The 20,059-nt window shown below is 39.5% G+C and overlaps 1 protein-coding gene and 1 pseudogene across 4 annotated transcripts in view; one reads left to right on the top strand and one right to left on the bottom strand.

Moving 5' to 3' along the window:
• The window catches only part of LOC145261047 (uncharacterized protein C1orf87-like), a 164,131-nt gene that overhangs the window by 44,410 nt on the left and 99,662 nt on the right, over positions 1 to 20,059 (bottom strand). For all 4 annotated transcript variants that reach the window (XM_080119208.1, XM_080119207.1, XM_080119209.1 and 1 more), the window contains exon 6: positions 10,358 to 10,483. In XM_080119208.1, coding sequence (XP_079975334.1) covers positions 10,358 to 10,483 — 126 coding nt within the window. The remainder of the gene's footprint in view (positions 1 to 10,357; positions 10,484 to 20,059) is intronic.
• LOC145261323 (5S ribosomal RNA) lies at positions 1,727 to 1,843 on the top strand (annotated as a pseudogene).

Here is a 20,059-nt window from a genome sequence, read left to right as displayed (position 1 = left end):
AATATAAAAAAACATTTAACATCTTTTTTTTTACGATGCTTTTTCAGACAATGCTCAAAATTGGATTTATTAGTCTCAACGTTGCTTAACTTCGGTGATCTAGTGAGAACCGATGTGTCAACGTGATTGTGCCGTATAAAAGTCCTATCACTAATAAATATTAATAATATTATTATTAAATATTAATAAGTAGAGACAGAAACCGATAACCAGTTTAGAAAGTATTTAACTTTTACGTATAAATACATATACAGCAGCCACAATACTGACAGGAAGTGAAGAACCAACTCATACAAGCTGTCGGGTCATATAAGGATCTACTTGTAACACAGCCGTTAATGCTGGGTTAATAGCAGCCATATGCAAATGACCAAGCCAGTTGAACGATGTGACAAAAGGACGCATGTTCAGAGAGGCAGGTATTTGATACATAGATGATTCAAAACATGTTCAGGACCTACAGGATTCGAGATGTGTTTTTTTTTTTTTACAAACAAGTAACCACTTATCAACACCCAGAGGCCACTCGAGGATAAGGGTTAATGAGTGTACAGTAGTCAATGGAACAATATCGTAGTAATCGTTAGTAGTGGAAATTTAGTAAATTGGATTACTTAAGAGGAACGGCTCATCAAGAACTTGCTTATGTTGGACTTGAAGACGACCATATTGTAGTCAGCTGGAAAGCAGGGATACAGAACAGAGTTAGACTACCAGCAATTCCCATCAACTCTCTATCTGTAGCCAAATCTGTTATATATCCGTAACGCGGTTAATGTGGTACTAAGTTGAACCCAATTTACTTGTGCCGGGTAGGTGCAGGAAGGTCAAGGGGTTACCGGTGACACACATCAGACTCATTGACTTCATTGACAGAGTGTGTTACCTGCATGCTAGAAAATGAGTTGGTGCATTTTAGGTGCAGGCCAGTTAACGGGGGTTATCACCTCCCACACATACACCCATATAAATAGAAACGCACATGGGGATTTTGTTATGTATGTGCATGTGTGTGCGTGTGTGTATATTCTTTCATGTATCTTCATAAAATGTTAAAAAGAGATGCATTAAATTTTGATTTTAAGTATTTTCGCCCAAAGTGTTCAATATGTGAATAGAGCTAGGTATTTATTTATTTATTTTTTTTTTACATAGGCGTCACCACTTATCAAGGCCGATAGGCCACTCAAGGATAAGAGTTAAAGAGTGTAGAGTAGTCAAAAGGACAATATAGTAATCGATAGTAATGGAAGTTAGATAAATTTGTTAACTTAAGTGGAACGGCTCATCAGAAACTTGTTCACATTGGACTTGAAGACAACCATATTATAGACGGCTGGAAAGCAGGAAAACGGAAGACAATTCCACAGGCGTTCAGTTCTAAGAAAGAAGCTTTGATCATGGAATCTATGTTCAGGTTTAGGCATAGATAAAGAGTGGGGAAAATTATTGATAATGTTTTCAGCTAGTCTAGTGTTTCTTGTGAAAGTTTGGCGAATAAGCTACATAGAGTCTTCTGCGTTTCATTCATGTAGAAAATCCTGCTCTCAGGTGTTTTCTGTTTTGTCTAAACCAGTCAGATTTTTTTGTTATTAACTCATGTGGGTCAATGTTTTCATCAGCCAATGGTAGTGCTTCCCTCTCAAAAAAAAATGTTTGGGTTATACTTTTTCTCTTTTCTGTTTTGTACATGTATCAAATTAATGGGTGGCTTTATTTTCATTCTGTAAACAGCATAATCACGCTGACACACCTGTTTCCATTAGATCACAGAAGTTAAGCAGCATTGAGTCTGGTCAATACTAAATGGGTAACCATTTGAGAATACCAGATGCTGTATATGTTCTCTGCTTATCTCGGCATTGCTTTCAGTCGTCCTGCACTTCTTGCCACTAGAATCAGGTAGTGTCGATTCAGGAGAGGTACAGGTGGTGATTGTGCAACCCTTGCTTCACAATTACTTGTGCAGGCACTTTTACAAGACTGAACAGAGGAATCGATATATATATGTAGTCATCCACATACAGTACTGTTTCGCTGTTTCACAGCTTATCAGTGTGGCTAGACAGGCAATTGCCTCAAGCTAAGATCGAAACCCGATCGCCCAAATGACCGTCAAGGCTACTCACCATCTACTACTGTGTGTGTGTATATGTATATATATAAGTGAACGTGTCTGTGTGTGTTTGTGTGTGTACATTTCCCTATGCAATAACTCTGTCAATTTTAAGCCTAAAGACTCGAAACTTTATATACAGGGCACTGAGATTTGGGAAAATCGACGTAATTGATTTTCGGCCAGAAATTTGGCGATTAAGGGGTCAAAGTTCAACGATTTGACCTTTGAGAACTCTATCAAACTCCTCCAACAATTTAGGGTCTAAACACTTGAAAATTTTAGATATAGGTTCCTTGGACATGGATCTAACTTAATAACTTGAGTTGAGCTCAAAACAATAAATTTTAAAAGGGTCATAATAGGGGTCAAAGTTTAAAAAATTGACCTTTTTTTTCTTTTTTTTTGTTTTGCTCAGCATACACCTCCAAACACCCGGACAACGTCAGGCACCCATTGCTAGTATATATATATATATATATATATATATATATATATATATATATATATATATATATAAACAGCATTAGTATTTTTATTTACTAAATGTTTAAATATTTTTTATTCAAATATTTATTAAATATCTTTTACGTACATAGTTATCCATGCATATAAAAATATTTAATAAATAATAATAATAAAAATAAATAATATATATATATATATATATATATATATATATACATATATATATATATATGTATGTATATGTCGTGTGAGAGATCCAGTGGTAGAATTTTAGGCTTCTTTCCATTGGGTCCCGATTTTGAATCTCACTAGATTCAGTCACTCTGATGAGTCGTAGATGATGAAACATGTGTCAGTGGATAATTCTATTTAAAAAACAATATATATATATATATATATATATATATATATATATATATATATATATATATATATACACACACACACTGCGTGTCAAATTATTAACAAGATGACATTTTTCTACCAGTTTCAGTAACTGACTGGTAGTTTCGTAACAAAAACTTTGGAAATGTTGGCAATGCTGAGCTGCACGTACTGTGAAATTTTTGTATGTGTTCCGGGCAATGTAAACAACTTGCCATCGTAATTGCTGAATCCACGGTATTTGAGGTGTGTCAAATTATTAACAAGGCCGTTTGTTTCGTCAATAAAATGGGTCATAAAGGTGGTTTGAGTAGTTCTGAAAAGAGTACTATTACAGAACAGCTAGCAAAAATTAAAACTACCCTCAAAATATAGAAAATGATAGGAAGGTACCATCAAACTGTGAAGAACATTGTCAAGGATCCTACAAAGATACATAAAAGAGCCGATAAAGGCAAATCTAGAGTTGTTCCACACCGTTTTCTACTCCAAATTAAACGTGAAATTGTTAAGAATCCTGGACAGACAAGTCAAGAAGTTTTTGACAAAGCCAGATTGAAGAATGTCTCAAAAAGTACTCGATGTTGCCTTCTGAAAAAAGTGACAATGTCTGTTAAGCCTGTGACAAAGACTCCATTAAAGTAACTTCACATACAAAACCGATTGAAATGGGCAGAGGACAACATGAAAACGGATTTTTCCAAAGTTTTGTTAACGGATGAAGTGTGTGTCACTGTTGATGGCCCAGATGGCTGGAGCAAGGGATGGACAACATCGTCATCAACGTTTAAGGTGCCAACAATGTGGTAGTGGGATAATGATTTGGGCTGGGATTATCGGAGGTACTTTAGTTGGCCTAGAAGGCGTCAAAATGACATATGTAGTTATTGTGTTATTGTGCATTTTTCCTAGTTCATTTAATGTTTGAAAATTATTTCAATAAACAAGTTATGGTATATTGTGATTTGTTCTCAACCTCGTTAATAACTTGACACACTGAAATCACCAGATATTCCTATCTTCAGCCATAGTAAATACTAATACTGCTTTAAATACTTTTATTTTCTAACTGGAGTAGCGGAATAGTATTGTAAGCACTTTCTCAAAGTTTCATGGATTTTTATTCACTAGTTCCTTAAATATTTAAAAAAAATGTAAACTCGTTAATTATTTGATACGCAGTATATATATATATATATATATATATATATATATATATATATATAGTAAGTTATAAAATATATATATATCAAGAAAAATGTAAACTCGTTAATAATTTGATACGCAGTATATATATATATATATATATATATATATATATATATATATATAGTAAGTTATAAAATATATATATATTAAGAAAAATGTAAACTCGTTAACAATTTGATACACATAATCATGTTGACACACCAGTCCCCATTTGATTACCGAAGTTAAGCAATGTTCCCATTTGATTACCGAAGTTAAGCAATGTTGAGCATGATCATTATTAAAATTTGTGGATACCAGGTACTGTATGTGCTCTCAACTAATCTCAGCATTGCTTCCTGGAATTGCCTTTGCCACCAGAATCAGACAGTGCCAACTTAGGAGATATGACGTTTGGGATTATGCAACCTTTATTTCATGATTACTTGTGTGGGCACTCTTACAAGGGGTATCCATTGTTTCTTGAGACAGAACGGAATCCATAAACTATTTTCACATGTCCGCGGTTAAAACATTTTTTTCTATTTAGGTGTTGGGCAGAAATTCCCTGAACTTATTCCATCCACTCTCGACGCTCAAAATCACATTAGCACCTGCTCCTCCCTGTATCCCAATGGTATCATCGAATTTCAAATGGCAATTTTCTATCAAAGACCTAACACCTGCCGGAGACATACCAGGACCATGGACAGCCCCTGAGGCAGACTATCCGTGCCCCCCGGACACTGAAGCTCCTCCAGAAGCTCATGGCACCGAAATTGCTCCTGACACGTTGTCTAATGACACTGTCTCTGTTGGGGCTCCATCAGAAACTTCGGATGGGTCAACACCTGAATCCATGACAGATAAAGGACTAGCACCGAAAATTGTGTTCATCCAGACACTGATTCTAATGTGGAACGGCTTCTTCCCCTCGCCAATCTTTCATGATAAACACCAGTCTAGCTGAAACCACTGTCAATAATTTTCCCCACTCTTTATCTGTGCCTAAATCAAAACATAGATTCCATGAACAAAGCTTCTTTCTTAGAAGTGCATGCCTGTGGAACTCTCTTCCGTTTACCTGTTTGCCACCTGACTACAACTTGGATGTCTTCAAGTCCAACATTTTTTTTTTTATTGCATTTTCACCCCAAACAAGGCACATTGCCACTTTGTTGTAGGAGGCTACTATCAGGGACATAAGCATCAGGGGTACTGTGTAGGGAGTCGGGCAGCAAGATGTCGGTTCACATTATACTTGAACTTCTGCATGTCAGTACGGTTGGGGAAGCAGAGACCCGAAAGGGAATTCCAAAGTCTAGCGGTTCTGGGGAAGAAACTACTGGAGTAGAAGGCTCTCTTACATCCAGGGAGCTCTACCATGAAGGGGTGGGACTTAGCTGCTTGTCGGGGGTATTTACGTTGCGGGGGCACAAGTGCTTGCAGTTTGTCAGAGCATTCACCGTTAAAGTACTTGTTTGTAGAGCAGGCAGAGGGATGCAACATTTCGTCGATGGGACAGAGGCTGAAGTTTAGAAGACAGTTTAGGACCTATCATATTGGCCAACTCTCTTTTGAACCTTGTCTAGGAGCGAGAGACAAGTAGCAGATGCACCAACCCAAATGTGACAATAGTACTCCATACATATGCGAATGGTGGCCTTATAGAGGTATAGGATACTTTCAGGCGTTAATAGCTTTCTAGCACGGTAGAGAGAACCCACCTTCTTCGCAGCGGTCCTGGCAATGTTCTCAATGTAATTGTTCCAACTCGTGTTTCCTGCGAACGTTAGGCCGAGGAGTTTAAAAGATATACTTTTAGATAAAGCGTCATTGGCCATTGCTATTGGTGGTAGGGAAGGTCTCCTGTAATTACTGAAGGAAACAAGTTTAGTCTTGGCAGCATTGAATGTGGCCATCCATTTTTATCCCCATTCTATTACGGATCGGAGGTCATCCTCTAGTGTTTCTGCCATTTCTTTAGATATGTGTTCATTTGTTTTCCTGTCGTGTCTGAGCGTGGTGTCGTCAGCATACATATCCATCTCACAGACAATTTTGTCAGGGAGGTATTTATGAGTATTAGTATAACAGAAGTCCAAGGATAGACCCATGAGGCACTCCCGCATTTATATCATATTGTTTAAATGTATGTCAAGGACAACCTGGATTTTTCTCTTATCTAAGAAGGATCTAATTATGTTATGTATTCTTCCAGAGATGCCGTATGATCTGAATTTTTTTTCTAGAGATATATCTAGAGCTACTGCTCTACCCTCCCCTCCTTTGTCCAGTGAATGGTATATACATTCTGAAATTACAGTTAGGATGTCTGCTGTGGAACGGGCTTGCCTAAATCCATATAGTTGGTCAGTCAGAAGTTTAGCATCTGTAAGGTGATGGACTAGAGCTTGGTTAATTATGGTCTCAAATATTTTGGCGAAAAGTGGGAGGAGGCTAATGGGGCGATAATTTACTGGGTCAGTTCTTTTGCCAGAATTCTTGAAACCTGGTACTACAGCAGGCAGGAAAGCAAGATTCGTTAAGGCATTTGTTGTAAAGTTTGGAGATAACTGGAGCTACTCCGGCGGCGCACTTTTTTAATAGCACAGCCGGGATGAGATCAGGTCCACATGCTTTTGCAGTGTCAAGCTTTCTTATGATAGCTGAGAAGGAGTGATTTTCAGATCGTCTAGTGTGGCGTCTGTCCGCAAAGGAAAGTCGGGGATGGGGTAGTTAGCAGAGTCCAGTGTGGAGTTGGAGGCAAACCGTTTAGCAAGCATATTAGCTGTCTCAGTTGCAAAGCAAACAACCTCGTGATTGTTTGATAGTGGGGGAATTGTTGATTGCCCATTATTTACTACACTGTTTTGGTTTTCCAGAAGTTTCAGGTTCCTAATTTCTGTACTTCGATGCGTTTTTTGGTGATTTCAGTAAATTCTCTCTTAACTGTCGCTATTTCTTTCTTACGGTTACTTCTGGCTTCTATGTACTTTTGTCTGTTTGATCTGGATTTATGTTAATTAAATTTGCAGTACGCATGCTGCCTTTGCGCTATGGCAGCTACACAAGTAGAAGTGAACCATTGAGGAGAGTGGGGCTTGCTATAGAATTTGCGTGTGGGAACATGTGCTTCAATTGCAGTTTTGAACCATTCAGTGGTCTCATTTGCGCAATGTTCAGTTTAGAGCGATTTCAATCATTACCACTGCATGATGTGGTCAGAAACAGACCTAGAAGTGATGCATGTTGTTCTTGCTGGTCTGGGAAACAGGTTGGAAACGTAACCATCTGTGATAGGGATGAGATATAGAGAAGTTATGTGTTGTGGTACCAGCTGCGTCGGTGTAAGTAGAAAATCCAAGCCAGTTGCTGTGGTGGACATTAAAGTCACCAAATACATGCACTTGTGCGCTGGTGTCAAGAGAGAGTGCTGTATCTATGCTGTCAGAGACTTTGTTTATTAGGGTACAGTCCTGGGTCGAGGGAGAGGAGTAGAGAAAATAAAAGTAGCTAATGTTATGTTGTATGTTAAGTCTAAAGCACATAAAGGCTTGATCGCCGGATTCTAGTTTAGTTTCTCTCGTCAAGGGGAGGGTGTTTCGAATGTAGACTCCAAGCCCATGCATATGTCTGTCAGAGTCCTTACGCCAGAGTGGTAGGTATCCAGGCATGTTAAAGTAGTTAGAGGGGATGGAGGAGTGTAGGTTAGTCTCACTTAGTGCTAAGATATCCGGGGTGTTTGTTAGGAGAAATGCTTCAACATCATTTAAATTAGTTATAAGCCCACGGATGTTTGTAAATGCAAGCCTCAAGGGAGAAGGCAGGTAGGTTTTGTTTGAGTTTTGGCCTAGTTTTAACGTAATTTTTTAATGCATTGTCATTTTTATTTTTAAGAGTTTCAGTTTAGGTAAGGGGTGCTGAGCAAGTGGTTATGCAGAATACCAGACATGCAACACAAGCAGACCATCAGCTGTCCTTCCATCTACTAGGATTGTGGCCTCAGGATAGCCCACCAGGGATGAGTGCAGGGTCCCTTTCCATGCACGACATGGCACTACAAACATCCCGATATTATACAACTGTTGATGGAGCAGCCGTTCTAAGCACTACCAAAGAATTAGGGATCCCGTACTACCAGTCAGGAATAGCAGCCAGGAACTGTCTATCCGGTACCCTCAACCCATCAGACGATGGTCAACCCAATCTGCTTACACTGGCATTATGGCATTCAAGCACTCCCAAGTGCCCAGTTTAAGGAATGAGATGTGTCGGGAGTGGGTAAAAACGGCGTTCATTGTCCTAGTCAGGAAACAAGATCGACCACCAAGTGTTTCTGTCAACTCGCAGTGGTTCGACCTCTACGCCTGGCCAATAGACAAAGAAGGAGTATTGAAGCCGAGCGATAGACAGTGCCTTTCTACCCCTTAAGCAGTTTAGGTTTGCAAACCGGTAATTTGTTTGAGTCACCAGCTCTAGGAAGGTTGTCATCTACGACTGGAGAGGCCTTCCTCCCATTGGTTTAGCTTCAGAGTTTTCCTTCTCCTAGACGGATGACCTGGGAAGATCTATGAGTCCATCAGTACCAAGAGGGTTTGCCCCGTGCCTGAGTTCTAATCCAGGTATTTCTACATGGGTAGTTAGTGTTGTTACTGCGTTAGTTCATAAAGGTTATATATCTACTGAGAACTTATACTCCTCAAAGTGATTACGGGACATTACTATTTCATTGTTTGTTACTGTTTGCTAACATCCACATCTGTGGTGACTTCAACGTCCATAACGTGGAATGGCTGACCCATTCAAATAAGACAGATGATGAGGGGAGGTTTTGTCATGATTTTGCCATTGCTTATGACCTCACTCAGATTGTTCGCGAACCCACCCGTGTGCCCGATACACCCAATCAATATGCAAGCCTCTTAGACCTTTTTCTTTCAACTTCCCCTGAGCTATGTTCATGTACCGTTCATTCTCCTTTAGGATCCTCCGACCACTCCGTCGTATCAGTTAAGATAAAAACAAAATGTAAGAAGCCATCAGACGTACCCCTCCACCGTACTGTATACCGATACTCTATGGCTGACTGGGATAGCTTCCGTACATTCATATATGATTTACCTCTGCACTCCATGTTTAAAAAGGAAGTGTCCTCTATAGTATCAGATCTGACCGAATGGCTACTGGAGGAGAAGGTGAGTAAGAGTTCATGCAGTGGAAGCAGCTATATTTGCAAACAGGTTTGTTGGAAGGAGTTAATATGGCTTAATGTTTTTTCCTTTAAATTTATCCCATTGATTACTGTACACACAATAATCCTTATCCCCGAGTGGCTTCCGGGCCTTGATAAGTGGTGACCTCCATGTAAAAAATAAATAAATAAAAATAAAAAAAATAAACATTTCAGAATGAGGCATTTTAGAGCCCATATACCGGCTCGCACTGAAGAGCCTCCCTGTTTGAGTACTCCGACTCCGAATCATGAACTGTCGAGGTGGCCACTGTGAGCTCGTAGGGAGCTTGGACATTTAAGGGACTTTCTTCCTTATCAGTAAGAAATTTGGTGAGGGAGAATGTTGCAAATATGGATTATCTCCTCTTTGATAATCCAAGCCATAAAAGCTGTACATTTCTGCTTGTCGAGTAGACAAGTAGTAGGATTCTTAATTGAATAAAAGATTATTAGACGGAATCTCTTGTCCTGTTTACATTACAGACTGTGTCTGATTTATCCTTATTTTCACGGCAAGTGCTCGCCTGAGCTCCAATCTATGGTTTTCCTGTTGCCAAACTTTCACAAAAAAAACTCGCCTATCTAAAACCGCTATCAATAATTTCTCCCACTCTTTATCTGTGTCTGAATCTAAACCTAAAATCCATGAACAAAGTTTCTTTCATAGAACTGCATGCCTGTAGAACTCTGTTCCTTTTGCCTGCTTTCCAACTGACTACAATATAGTCATCTTCAAGTCCAATGTAAACAAGTTCTTGATGAGCAGCCCCCTTGAGTAATCCAATTTGCCAAATTTCTACTACGAATGATTACTACGATATTGTTCCCTTGACTACTGCCCATTGACTACTGCATACTCATTAACCGTTATCCTTGAGTGGCCTCCGGACCTTGATAAGAGGTGACTCTGTTGTTAAAAAAAGGAAAAAGAAAGAATTCTTTGGAATTCCCCATCTAAAACTCACGTGTCTTTTGAAACATGATCGTGCGGATTGTTGAAGTATTTGGAAGAGTTCGTTTTTTGCGACTGTTGATAATGAAGCAAAGGTTGGTTCGCCGCCGATAAAACTGGGTCATGACCTTCGTCGGATCTGAAAAAAAGAAAGAAAGAAGAAAGAAAGTTAGAAAAAAAAGAAAGAAAGAAGAAAGAAACTTAGAAAAAAAGAAAGAAAGAAGAAAGAAAGTTAGAAGAAAAGAAAGAAAGAAGAAAGAAACTTAGAAAAAAAGAAAGAAAGAAGAAAGAAAGTTAGAAGAAAAGAAAGAAAGAAGAAAGAAACTTAGAAAAAAAGAAAGAAAGAAGAAAGAAAGTTAGAAGAAAAGAAAGAAAGAAGAAAGAAACTTAGAAAAAAAGAAAGAAAGAAGAAAGAAACTTAGAAAAAAAGAAAGAAAGAAGAAAGAAACTTAGAAAAAAAGAAAGAAAGAAGAAAGAAACTTAGAAAAAAAGAAAGAAAGAAGAAAGAAAGTTAGAAAAAAAGAAAGAAAGAAGAAAGAAAGTTAGAAGAAAAGAAAGAAAGAAGAAAGAAACTTAGAAAAAAAAGAAAGAAAGAAGAAAGAAAGTTAGAAGAAAAGAAAGAAAGAAGAAAGAAACTTAGAAAAAAAGAAAACAAAAAATGACTGCATTAATTAACCAGCAAGTTCATCAAACGCCATTTTCTTTTATAAATGCTGTTTCAGGATATTGTAGCAATCGAAACTTGCTACAATAGCAGGCAGGGGCAAAATATCGCAGCTCAAAATTTAAATCAACCGTCTCCCAATCCAATCGCAAGCCAGCTTTCAATCGAGTACATAAAAGGCAAAATCGGCAACTCTTCCCTCTCTTCCTCCCTGGCTTTCGCTGGCAGCAGACATTCGTCTGGGACTTTGGCTCTAGGCTAACGAGAGTAAAACAAGCCAACATGGCGACCTTCAAACACCCACTTATTTCCATATGCGGTACTCACATGAACTTTCTTTATCATGCTACAGAACTGGTCTCGTTGTTGATAGACCAATACACACTCCTAGTACTCCTAGTACCTACAACAACATGTAAACAAACTGACGACTTTGCTCTTTCTGTCTCCTTTAACTGGCCTCCTTCGTCTACTGACTACAACACGTGTATAAAGAACTATTCTCTCTTTCAACGAGCCGGCATAATATTAAATCTATCTTTACACACAAGAATACTTCCACCTACTAACCCGTTTCTCTCTTGTACACGCTAACAAAGATAACAAATAAAGTTGTTTTTGAATATAGAATGGAACTCCATTTCGTTGTCTTTTATTCTATACTAAATATGTGGAGAGGATTTGGGAAGTTACTATCACTCATATCGCCAGAGTGACAACTAAGAGTAGACTCCACACACCCAAAGCTCCCAAATTGGGGCCACACACTTCATAGTCGTTAGGGTCTCATCATTAAGTGCAGTTTTATGTTTTATGCAATTGTCACGGTGAGGAAAGAAGAAGAAGAAGAAGAAGAAGAAGAAGAAGAAAAGAGAGAGGAAGAGGGAGAAACAAGAGAAGAAGATGAAGAAAAAAGAAGAAAGAGGAGAAAAAGGAAGAGAAGGAGGAGAAGAAGAAAAGAGGACGGAAGAGGGAGAAAGAAGAAGAAGAAGAAGAAATAGAAGAAAAGAGGGAGAAACAAGAGAAGAAGATAAAGAAAAAGAAGAAAGAGAAGGAAGAGGAGGAGAAGAAGTGGAGGAAGAAGAAGAATTAAAAAATCAATAAATAAAGAAGAAAAAAAAACAAAAACGACAAGTGAAGTATGCATGGTCCCCCGTAAGTGTACAGTAAACGAGGCATAAAAAAATGACTAGTACAGCCCCCCCCCCCATTTAGCCCCAAAAGTCCCCAGGGGACGTCAAATCCTGATGAAAATGAACAAACGTGCATTTTTAGGTCTTAACATATGTAAATTTGAGTTCTGCACCATGCAAAAAAAAAAAAAAAAAGAAATGACTAAGTTCACCCCCCCCCCCCACCAGTTAGCCCCAAAAGTCTCCAAGGCCTTAACATATTTAAATTTGGGTTCAGCACCATGCAAAACTGTTAAATAGACATACACAGAAAATTTTGGACAAATATGGTAAAATAGTCCCAAAAATGGAGTGTTTTTATTAGCCCTAAAAGAGTTCCTGAGGCACACCCAAGAGTTATTGTGAAGTATAGACAAACAAAATTATATAGAAATCAGTTCGTTACAACTTTTCAGAAAGTTTATAAAAATCCAAGGCATCAAATTTTTTACTAAGTACAAAAGTGTCAATTTTAGCCATTTTAACCCAAAAGGTACGCCTAAGGAGGAAACCGGAGCTTTCCCGGAAAATCTGTTTGTTACTTTGTTACTCATATCATGTTTAATGTTTGTGCAAAATTTTATTAAAAATTCCAAGGTGTAGTTATTGAGAAAAGTGCAGACGGACGAACGGATGAGGACGAATTTACAGGTCCACTCTCCTTTTGTCGGGGGGGGGGTGACCAAAACTGTTACGAAGAAGAAAAATAAAAGTTAAAAAGAAAGAGAGGTAGGAATAAAGAAAGAAAGAAAGAAAGAAAAAAAGAACAAAAAGAAGGTAAGAAAAAGAAATAGATCACGACGTGAGCACCCTCGACAAACCCGACAGGCTGCTAAATCCCACCCCCACACTGTAGAGATCCCTAGATGTAAAAGATCTTTTTACTCCAATAGTTTCTTCCCCAGAACCGCTAGACTCTGGAATTCCATTCCAGGTCCCTGCTTACCCAACAGTACTGACGTGCAGAAATTCAAGTGTAACGTGAACCGACACCTTGCTGCCCAAATCCCTACATAGTACTCCAGTAGTTGTTGCCCCTAATAGTAGCCCCCTACACCAAAGTGGCAATTTGCCTTGTTTGGGGTGAAAATGTAATAAAAAAAAAAAAAAAAAAAAAAAAAAAGGAGGAATCTCTAAAACTTCTAAATTAGGATTTTCTTCACGAGTGCAGTTTGACATTCTACACAGTTGTGAGGGTGCAGAACAAGATGGAGTTGTCAATGGGCCTGGCTGAGGGGGGGGGGAAATTTTTCTTTTTTGTCCTGGACGACGAAGAGTGTCACTATGACTGGGTCGATCTTGTTTGATGACGTCATCGTTTCGGATGTCAATTAATAGCACCACTTAATCAAAATTTAATTTTTTTTCAACTGCAAGAACTAATTTCATAATTTTTTTTTAGACCACGTGACGAATAATTTATCTACAGCCAGACTCCGCCCGCCCCTCCCGCATATCACACTCCATAGTTGTATCCAAAATGTCTTCCAGGTGAGTAATGACCCCCTGTCACCCATGCAAATAGCATTAAACATTCTCACAGTTGAGTTTCTATTAAAATGAATAAATAAATAAATACCCCCACTTTTAATGTCACGATAAGTTATTCGAAATTTAATCAGATGTACATATATTTGTGTGTGTGTGTGTGTGTGTGTGTGTGTGTGTGTGTGTGTGTGTGTGTGTGTGTGTGTGTGCGAGGGTGACAAGAAAATTTAGGCTTTGAAAACGGTTTCTTAGATAAACACCAAAGTAAAGTTCTTGCTGTGATGGCACGGAGAGGGCCCGATTAGAACGTGTCCGGTGGTGGGAGGGGGGGGGAGGAGTTAACATCTGATTGTGCGGGCAATAGCCGGGAATAGACTTTTTTTTTTTTATTGGAATCCTTTGAAATGATTAATTTGTATATTTATTTATTTATTTATTTGCGGACTGTTATCCTCATCTTCATAGTTGTTGCTATTTCACGTTTCAGCCAACTAATCCTCTAGTCTCCAACTAGACCCAACGATGAAAAACCAGATAAAGAACGAAAACTTGCCAACCTTGATCGCTCTTTGGGAACCATGGAACAGTGGATGAAGCATTGATCTCCATGGTTCCAGGTGAGCGTTGTCTGAAGATAGCGGTTTCAATCTGACCCAAAGCAAGCCAGAGGATTAGTCGGCCAAAACGTGTTGAAACAACGACAACTATGGAAGGCAGTAATTACTGAAAATACAGTTAAGACACTCAGCATTCCTATCCTGTTGTGAAACAACAACTACAAAGATGAGGATAACAGTTCGCAAATAAATGAATAAAAATATAGAGAATGAACCTGTTCCTATTTACAATGCCTTCCCACGGGAGAGTTAGACACCAGGGTCGTTTTTTAATGTGGAGAAAAGGAACAAAAATAAAAATTGCCTCAGTCGTAAAGGATTTCTCCTCCACTGACAGAGAACAAGAAATTGAAGTGTAGATCTGAAGAACAGATACTACACTTTGACCAAGGTCTTATCTGTGGGGTCGCCCCCACATAGGGTCTTTGCTTGTAGTATCTGTCGGAACAGATACTACACTTTGATGTATTTATTTGCTCCCCCACTGAGCAAATTAGGCACAAGGCCGATTTTTAAAGTGAGGAGTGAAGGGGAAATGGGGACCAACTCCCCGGGGAGTAGGGGAGCTTGATAGTGACAATTGGTATGAAGGGTTTCCCCTACATTGACCAAGGTCTTATATGTGGGGTCGCCCCCACATAGGGTCTTTGCTTGCAGTATCTGCCAGAACAGATGGTATTTATTTGCTCCCCCACTGAGCAAATTAGGCACAAGGCCGTTTTTAATGTGAGGTAAAAACCAGCTCCCCTAAAAGGGGTCACTCTGGTTACCAAAAATAATAATTGTCCCAGTATAGAGGGTTTCCCCTCCATTGACTGGTACAAATTATCTTAAGTGCAGTATCTGCAGAACAGATGGTATTTATTTGCTCCCCCACCGAGCAAATTAGGCACAAGGCCGATTTTTAATGTGAGGAGTGAAGGGAGGGGGAAGGGAAAAAGGGGACCAGCTCTCAAGAGGTGGGAAATGGGAGCTGGTTAAAGGTCAGGCATGTGGGGTTGCCCCCACATCTGGTCTTTGCTAGTCATAGCTGGTCTTTGCTAGTCATAGCTTGCAGCATCTGCCGGAACAGATGGTATTTATTTGCTCCCCCACCGAGCAAATTAGGCACAAGGCCGATTTTTAATGTGAGGAGTGAGGGGTAAATGGGGACCAACTTCCCGGGGAGTAGGGGAGCTGGATAGTGACAATTGGTATGAAGGGTTGCCCCTACATTGACCAAGGTCTTATATGTGGGGCTTCCCCCCACATATGGTCTTTGCTTGCAGTATCTGCCGGAACAGATACTACACTTTGATGGTATTTATTTGCTCCCCCACTGAGCAAATTAGGCACAAGGCCGATTTTTAATGTGAGGAGTGAAGGGGAAATGGGGACCAACTCCCCGGGGAGTAGGAGAGTTGGATAATGAAAATTGGTATGAAGGGTTTCCCTTACATTGACCAACGTCTTATATGTGAGGTTGCCCCCACATATGGTCTTTGCTTGCAGTATCTGCCGGAACAGATACTACACTTTGATGGTATTTATTTGCTCCCCCACCGAGCAAATTAGGCACAAGGCCAATTTTTAATGTGAGGAGTGAAGGGAGGGGGAAGGGAAAAGGGGACCAGCTCCCAAGAGGTGGGAAATGGGAGCTGGTTAAAGGTCAGGCATGTGGGGTTGCCCCCACATCTGGTCTTTGCTAGTCATAGCTAGTCATAGCTTGCAGCATCTGCCAGAACAGATGGTATTTATTTGCTCCCCCACCGAGCAAATTAGGCACAAGGCCGATTTTTAATGTGAGGAGTGAAGGGAGGGGGAAGGGAAAAAGGGGACCAGCTCCCGAGAGGTGGGAAATGGGAGCTGGTTAAAGATCAGGCATGTGGGGTTGCCCCCACATCTGGTCTTTGCTAGTCATAGCTGCAGTATCTGCCAGAACAGATGGTATTTATTTGCTCCCCCACCGAGCAAATTAGGCACAAGGCCGATTTTTAATGTGAGGAGTGAAGGGGAAATGGGGACCAACTCCCCGGGGAGTAGGGGAGTTGGATAATGACAATTGGTATGAAGGGTTGCCCCTACATTGACCAAGGTCTTATATGTGAGGTTGCCCACACATATGGTCTTTGCTTGCAGTATCTGCCGGAACAGATGGTATTTATTTGCTCCCCCACCGAGCAAATTAGGCACAAGGCCGATTTTTAATGTGAGGAGTGAAGGGAGGGGGAAGGGAAAAAGGGGACCAGCTCCCGAGAGGTGCGAAATGGGAGCTGGTTAATGGTCAGGCATGTGGGGTTGCTCCCACATCTGGTCTTTGCTAGTCATAGCTAGTCATAGCTTGCAGTATCTGCCGGAACAGATGGTGTTTATTTGCTCCCCCACTGAGCAAATTAGGCACAAGGCCGATTTTTAATGTGAGGAGTGAAGGGAGGGGGAAGGGAAAAAGGGGACCAGCTCCCGAGAGGTGGGAAATGGGAGCTGGTTAATGGTCAGGCATGTGGGGTTGCCCCCACATCTGGTCTTTGCTAGTCATAGCTAGTCATAGCCTGCAGCATCTGCCGGAACAGATGGTGTTTATTTGCTCCCCCACTGAGCAAATTAGGCACAAGGCCGTTTTTAATGTGAGGTAAAAACCAGCTCCCCTAAAAGGGGTCACTCTGGTTACCAAAAATAATAATTGTCCCAGTATAGAGGGTTTCCCCTCCATTGACTGGTACAAATTATCTTAAGTGCAGCATCTGCCGGAACAGATGGTATTTATTTGCTCCCCCACTGAGCAAATTAGGCACAAGGCCGTTTTTAATGTGAGGTAAAAACCAGCTCCCCTAAAAGGGGTCACTCTGGTTACCAAAAATAATAATTGTCCCAGTATAGAGGGTTTCCCCTCCATTGACTGGTACAAATTATCTTAAGTGCAGCATCTGCCGGAACAGATACTACACTTGATCTTGCCCCGAAGGCCAATGAACTTGTTATGCATTGAGATACCTCCTCCAGTAGGTAGTGATTGAGTTAGCTAGTTTGAATTTTGGCATGGGTCACATTGGGATAACCTGCAACCCAGTTGCAGGTGGCATAATAAAGTGGGGTCAAAGGTTAGCTGCCTAGATGAAACACGCTAGGAATGCGGGTGTCGAACGATAGAAATGACGTCATGTATTTAAAGGAGAACACAGGGAGTTTTCTGGTCAGTCTCTCATCGGAAGTCAAGTGAACAGGATGCAGAAATGATGCAGATGATTGTTATAACCCTTTGAATTGGTTTACGCTTACCAAGTTCTAATCTTTTTAAAATTTTACTTTTTTTAGCAGCTATTTTTACCGGTTAAAGATCAAATCGAATTTGTTCCACAGGTCCAAATCCCCTACATATCAAGTTTCAAGTCTATTAGACCAAACATTGACTAAATAACTTGGTACGGACCGTTCCACACATAGACAGACAAACAATGCCACTTTTATATATAGAAATATAGATTATAAACTAAATATGTGACATCTGAAACAGAACTTGCCGATCCAGGATAGGTTTATACAGTCACAGCCGATGCTGCAATTCACCAACGGGCTAATCGGAGGTTTAAAAATCCTGAGACAAACGTACGCCAACAAGTATAAACTAGCAAGATGTTATGAGCTTAGTTACAAGGAAAACAGAACCTGGGATGATCATAAGTTGCATCTTCCACTTCCGGTGCAGATTGCAAAGCTACATGACTTATTTTTTGCCCTTCCTTCCGATCTAAGGCAAGTTAGTTGATGGACAGTCGGAGGTAATTCCATGTCCGTGCGCCGTCCATCTTTAAGATGAAGTTAAGAAAAATTGTGAAATAATTAACTAGTTACGTGGTCTCTCACATTATAAAAAAACTCTCTCTCTAAATAAAACCTTGAAAATGCAGCAAATTTCGATTGCATTTTCATGCATGAATAGTTATACGTTCTAGTTAAATAGAAGATAAACAACTATGAGGGATCAGATATGAATGACAGCGAGAAATGACTATGAAAGAAAGGCCAGCACATATAAACATCCTGTGTAACATCTACCACTAGTCCCTCGCATTTAGACAGAATTAAAAAAGAATCGCCAACCTAATAGGTCCAGCACTGTCAACCAAGCTCTAACCTCTGTCCTATCGCCAAAATGTTGCATCTCTGTGTTTGTTTTACAAATATTTTGGAACTATTGCAGAACATGACACAGTTTAAGTGTAATGCAGTTTTAGAACTGCACGCCTGTGGAATTGTCTTCCGTTTTCCTGCTTTCCGGCTGACTACAATATGGTTGTGTTCAAGCCTAACGTAAATAAGTTCTTGATGAGCCGTTCTATATAAGTTATCAAATTTAACAAATTTTCATTACTAATGATTACTATGTTGTCCAATTTCTACTGTACACTCTTTAACCCTTATCCTTGAGTGGCCTTTTGGCTTTGATAAGTGGTGATGCCTATGTAAAAAAAAAAAAAAAAGAAAAGTTCCTCAGAATTTCCCGTTAATTATGGCTCGGGCTCGACTGACAATCACGGGATTAAGCCGAGCATTGTTCAAGTGTTGAAACGCTAAATAGACATTTTTTTTTTGCATAAAAAAATGTAATTTTTAATTATTTTTTGGCAATGGCGGTCGATATTTTCTGTTTATTTTTAAACACTGTCTTTAAAAGAAGCTTTTTCCTGTACGTTCATTTAACAATTTACGGTTTTCACAAAAATCATTCATCTTTTCTTATAAAAAGAAGGATAGATGGTTAGCGCAGGTATTAGCAGCAGCAGCCGTTTCATCACTATGCAAATTAGCAAGTGTGCATGGGCTTACATCACAATAATAATAAAAAAAGGACAACACATGGTCGATAAGAAGCAATGTGTACCGGAGAAGATAGACATGTGGCCCCGGGGTGGAGGTGGGAGACTTTTAAGCTAAGGCAGGGTTTTGATAATCTCATGGCAGACGAAATGAACAGTAAAAAAAAAAAAAACCCAACAAAACAAAGTTCGGAAAGTACCGGTAATAAATGCCTTTTGTTAAAATAGAAAAAGAGTCAAGTTAGATTTTTGTCTCTTTCTCTTTTTATTTCTTAGTTCCTTCTGAGAGGTTTGGACTGTAACGAATACGATTTGAGCGTAACGGCCATGTTACACGTGTGTTGCTTTAATGTATCTTTATTATCAAAACACTTTTTCAAAAACAAATGTAGATGTTATGTGAAAAAGTTCACGAAAGATGAGAGATAAAGGAAAAGGGGGAAACAAGAGAGGAAAGAGAGAAAGGAAAGAAATTGGGGATTTTATGTTATTTTAAAAATTTTCAAGATTTTGTTTTTTTCAAAATTCAAAGTTTAAGTGTAATGCAAACAGACATCTTGCTGCTCAACTCCCCACATAGTACCCCTACAAATTATGTCCCCGATAGTATCTTCCTACATCAAAGTGGCACTGTGTCTTGTTTGGGGTGAAAATGCAATTAAAAAAAATTAGAAGGTGACATTTGGCGAAGGAAAAAAAAAAAAAAAGGGTGAATCGTATGGTTTAGAATGGATGATAATTACGAAAGGAAAGAAGTGAGTATCAAGCAGGCTTAAAAGAATGAAACAAAAGGGGAAGAAGAATGGAAGGGGTGAGGGTTGGAGTGAAGAAGAAGAAGAAGAAGAAGAAGAAGAAGAAAGGAAGAGAAAGCGAGAAGTAAAATGAAGAGAAAAAAAAGAAAGAGAAAAAGAAGAAGAAAAAGGTAAAAGAGAGTGAATAAAAAAGAAGAAGAAAAAGGAGAAGAAAAAGAAGAAAAAGACG

Source organism: Euprymna scolopes, chromosome 37 (assembly GCF_053919585.1).
Source record: "Euprymna scolopes isolate OS-2025 chromosome 37, ASM5391958v1, whole genome shotgun sequence".
Lineage (NCBI taxonomy): Eukaryota > Metazoa > Mollusca > Cephalopoda > Sepiida > Sepiolidae > Euprymna > Euprymna scolopes.
This window is presented reverse-complemented; position numbering and strand designations above follow the sequence as displayed.